This window comes from Penaeus vannamei, chromosome 4, assembly GCF_042767895.1.
Source record: "Penaeus vannamei isolate JL-2024 chromosome 4, ASM4276789v1, whole genome shotgun sequence".
In the NCBI taxonomy this organism is placed as follows: domain Eukaryota; kingdom Metazoa; phylum Arthropoda; class Malacostraca; order Decapoda; family Penaeidae; genus Penaeus; species Penaeus vannamei.
The window spans coordinates 49,091,164-49,096,163 of NC_091552.1; the positions used below are offsets into that span (position 1 = coordinate 49,091,164).

The 5,000-nt window shown below is 40.7% G+C and overlaps 1 protein-coding gene across 1 annotated transcript in view; it reads right to left on the reverse strand.

The window, feature by feature from the left end:
• Positions 1-2,855: 2,855 nt before the first annotated feature.
• The window catches only part of LOC113827050 (degenerin del-1), a 36,725-nt gene continuing 34,580 nt past the window's right edge, over positions 2,856-5,000 (reverse strand). Inside the window, exons 15-18 of the mRNA XM_070121476.1 lie at positions 4,796-4,868; positions 4,118-4,225; positions 3,488-3,569; positions 2,856-2,999 (exon numbers count right to left, since the gene is read on the reverse strand). Coding sequence (XP_069977577.1) covers positions 2,868-2,999; positions 3,488-3,569; positions 4,118-4,225; positions 4,796-4,868 — 395 coding nt within the window. The 3' untranslated portion in view covers positions 2,856-2,867. The remainder of the gene's footprint in view (positions 3,000-3,487; positions 3,570-4,117; positions 4,226-4,795; positions 4,869-5,000) is intronic.

The following is a 5,000-nucleotide window of genomic DNA, read 5'->3' on the forward strand; positions in this document are numbered from 1 at the left end:
TTGTTAGATCAACCCTAGCCTAAGGCCGCGTAATTGGCCGATTTTTTTATTTCCTTTTTTTTTTGGGGGGGGGGGACTGCTTGACATAAGAGTATTATTTTTGGCTTGCTTTTTCAGCATTAAAAAATCTATATTTTTTTATTAAGGCAAAAATGTAAAAATCGGCCAATGACATGGTCTTAGGACTCATAGGCTCTAGTGAAAGCAACAAACTGCATTTGAATCGCACGAAAATTACTTACGAGAGTTAGGATGTACCAAAGGTTATGTAAACAAAGAACGGATACGGCATATTATATTTGGCACCTTGCCAAAGTTCGTTATCTCTGTTATTTTTTTCTGAACCTAATGGTATTATATATATAAAAGAAAAATATAATAAAACTCATTTACTGTACTTTGCGATACAATGATTACCAAGTCAATAGGAATTTTCATTTTCAATATCGACGCTATTCTGTAAAGGTGTGTGTGTGTGTGTGTGTGTGTGTGTGTGTGTGTGTGTGTGTGTCTGTGTGTGTGTGTGTGTGTGTGTGTGTGTGTGTGTATTTTTCTATCATTAAAGAGACAACTAATATAAACCCAGATAAGAAAACAAATTTTCTTTAATATATAGCCAACATCAGTACAAAATCATCCTAATTATAAAGCCCTAGTATGAATACAGCATGGTGGTTCAATTTTGAGAATTTTAAAAGCATATGAATTTAGTACATGGAATTCAAGAACTTGCCCGAGTAGTTGAATTTTTCCCATGCTCCACACAGGGGTGGGGGGGAGATGGTCACTGGGTGTTTATAATTTTCGAGGAGGATTATATATGTGAACACACACACGTAAAGATAAAAAGATTAATCATCCTCATTTAGTAGGCCTACATCGACTTTCACATCTAAATAATGAAATATTCTAGTGATCCCTCTCAAACTGTTTTCTTCGATAATTGTCAATATTAACAGATTGCAAAGGAGAACAAGTGTAGGGTTGGTGATTAGCCATTTGTACCCATTATCTTTACTAAGAAGTGCATAAAATCATGCAGACGCCTATGTGTGGTGGGATATTTGCGAATTTATGGTACCTAAGACCTACGGTAACGTCTAAACATATTATTTTTTTTATCGGGAACGCACGGAAACAAATGCGATAGCTTTTTGAACTCTAGACGAAGAGCGCACACAAACAAGCTCAAAATTCCTTATAGCTTTTATTTCAGAGCGGGTTTTACTGAGTACTATCGTCTTCAGTATGAAATAATCTGTATCTCGCTTATACATCCCAAGTTCAAAAATCCGGCATTTAGGTAACATTCGTATTGAATTGGTCTTTACCAGTTTCAAATCAAATCAAATTTACCCATGATGTAATGTACCGACCGTTGAGCGAAATGTAACGGAAATATTTCAATCCTTATTTATAAGGCTATTTGTGCTTCGTACGTGATATACGTACATATTACTTCGTAAACTAAGCCATATTACCAGGGAGTCTCGATCGAAGTATATTTCGTGTGTAAAAGGACACAAAACTTACCTTTTTTTAGATATATTTCACAAAATATTTCGTCATAAATCACGGTGATATATTTTTTCCTGATATTGGTATAAAAGTGTTCTTTGAACATTCACGAACTCATATCTATGCGCAATGTCATAATCAAATGCCGTATGCACGATTGCAGCAAGCAGAAGTCCACATAGGTGTACCTGGGCGCTCAAATGCGACGTACCTCCCCAGGTGTTCAGTGGGTCTCGCGTCGGCTGCAAGACAACGAGCCATAGCAGGCGGTTAATACTCGTTTGGTAGTTTCCTCATCCATGTTCCTCCTTTTTTTTCTTGTACACGCGAGATGGCAACACACGATAGCGAGTTGTCGTTTTTTGTTAATTAATCTTCCTACCTATACTATACGCTAGCTAACTCAGTTTGACCCCCTGTCCGCCCCCCCTCATGTGGGACGGTCCCCTCAAGAGGCCTAGAAGAGCGCCGTACGAGGCTTCGGAGCTTCGACTAAGGAAGTCCCCGGACGGAAAATGAGATCAGTAATTTAACAGGTATTCAAGAGTGAAAGTGGATAGAAGAACATTCTGCGGTGCTGAGAGAAACGACAGAAATATCTATAAATCTATCTTCAGTAAAATAGTTTGATTCTATGCATATACAATGCGGATGAAAATCAGAAAACACTATTTTTCATTTAACTCATGTCCAGTAGTTGTTTTTTCTACCATGTATATATGTACACCAAACCAATATCTTTCAAAAATTCACTCCTTAGTAAATTATTGTTTCTACTAATACTTACATACACTATTTTAGATAAAACGTGGTCTTAAATTAATACTATTTTGAACTGATATTAATGTCTAAAATCCCTTACAAATCTGTCTGGAAATCCGGAAATCCCGTCATTTTAGGGGGTGGGGGGGATTTCGGAAATCTCGTAGGCTATTTTGGGTAGCGAAATCTCCTCGTATTAAACCTCCATCTTTCAAATAACAAATCTTCAATCAAATAATTTTCTCCTACCATGAATTATCGTATACTAACAAATCAGTTATCAGCAACGTAATTTTTCTACCATGACAATGTATATTGATAAATCCGTTATTAGTAAACTTAACATAAACCAATAAATCGAAATTCACTTACCCAATTCTTTTTTTCAAACACGACCAAACTTGACACCAAAATAACCACCACCCAACCTCATTCTCTTCATTCAAGAACCTTTCTCTTTATCCCCCATTCTCCTCACCCCCCCATTCCCCGCACGCCCAACTTCCTCTCCTCAACCCCCATTCTCCTCACCCCCAACATCCTCTCCTCAACCCTCACTCGTCTTCCTGCCCCCCAAGAGACGCTCCTCAGGTCCCCCGTCGTCTTATATACGCCACAAGGAGGTCGAGGAGGACCTCCAGCAGTTCAGCCACGGACACGACGGAGATCCCGATGAAGAGTCCGAAGTTCCCTCCCACGTTGCAGAGCAGAGTTTCCCACTGGAGGAGAGAGGAGGGGAGGGTGAGATGCCGCTCGGTGGGGAGGGGGAGGAGGGGGAGGGGGTAGGCTGTTTGGTGAATGGCGCGAGTGGATAGTTTGTGTGGAGGGGTGTCGGTGGGGGTAGGTGGGTTAAAGGTGGGTGGTGATGTGTTTGGGGGTGGGGCTGGGGGTATGCCTGGGGGGTAAAAGTGGGTGGGGATGTAGGTGTGTGTGTGTGCGTGTGTGTGTATTTGTGTGTATGATGTGTGTGTGTGTGAGTGTGTGTGTATTTGTGAGTATGATCTGTGTGTGTGCGTGCTAGCGTCTTTTTTTTTTCTTTTGGGGGGGGGGGGCTGTGTGTATGTATGGATGCAAAATATAGGAACATAAAGTTCTGACATATGCCAATACCATGAATAAGAATAAATAAAAAAATCAACAAAGCAAAAGCCATAACAACATATTTTTTTCAAACAAGAACTCACAAAATATGGTATTTGTTTCTCACCGTGTACGATGCAAGTTCCTCAACTACCTCGTGATCTAAGCTGTTCAGATATATGTGCAGACGAGCCGTGTTATTATCCCCGCTGCGAAAATAATAGTAATTTGAGAGGCTTAAGACAGGAATTTACAGCAGGATATCTGTTAGTGATTTAATGATGATTGCAGCAGTACGTCTGTTAGTGATTTAATGATAGTTACAGCAGTATGTGTGTTAGTGTGAGTTTGTGAGTGATTAAAAGGTTATAGTATGTTGTTATGTTGAAGACAGTAATCTTATAGATGTAAGAGAATACGACATTGAGAATTTGATAAACTTAGCACCCCAAACAGTATGGCATGAAGTTGTATATATAATATAAATTTCTTAAATTACCTAAACTTGTTCTGTGAATAAACTTGCACCTCTAAAGTATATTATAAAGTTATAATCAATATAAACTTGTTAAGTTATATAAATTTATGATTACAATATGAACTTGTTAAGTTATATAAAGTTATGATTAAGATATAAACTTCAAGTTATACAAAGTTATGATTATAATATAAACTTGTCAAATTACACAAAGCTATAAATACAATGCAATTACAAAGTTACGACTGCAATAGAAACTTGTAACCACCGATAACTTACTCTGAGCAGAGGTCGGAACCCGTGTACAAGTTCTTCAAGTTCTGCGCTACAGTAAAGAACTTGAGGTTTGGGTTCGTGTAGGTTGTCTGAACATCGTATACGGTTTCTCTGCGAAGAGAGAGGGTCTTTCTGTTATCTAGTAGTGGAAAGGAGAGGGTGAGGGAGGGGAAGAAGGAAGGAGGGAGAGGGAGGGTGGGAGAGTGGGAAGGAGAGGGAGAGGGTGGGAAGGAGAGAGAGAGGGGGAGGGGAGGGTGGGAAGGAGAGAGAGAGGGGGAGGGGAGGTGGGAAGGAAAGGGAGAGAGAGAGGAAAGGGTGGGAAGGAGAGGAGAGGGTGGGAAGGAGAGAGATAGGGAGAGGGGAGGGTGGGAAGGAGGGGGAGGGATGGAGAGGAGAGGGAGAGGGAGAAGCGGGGGTGGGAAGGAGGGGGAGAGGGAGAGGGAGAGAGAGGGGGGAGGGTGGGAAGGAGAGGGAGAGGGAGAGGGGAGGGTGGGAAGAAGAGGGAAGGGTAGGAAGGAGTGGGTGGAAGGAAGGGAGGGAATGAAAAGGGGTGAGAGAGAGAGGCGGGAGAGAAAGACAGACAGAGAAAAAGAAAGGAAAGAGACAGATGCACAGACACAGACAGACAGAGAAAGGAGATCATTTCAACGTATGTCATTCCACAGACACTCAAGAACTCACTCGCAGGGAGACACGCAATCACACGAATCGACTCGGCTCAGGAATTCGAAGTTGACGAAATCTATGCACAGTTCTGGAACAACAACAAAAAAATCTTAACTTTCCAATTTGATTACACTCCTTTTTAAATGTTAATCGATTTGGTATAGTCATTTCCATAAATTTCGAGGAAAAAACGTGTTGATTTACTTGTGTGTGAATCTCA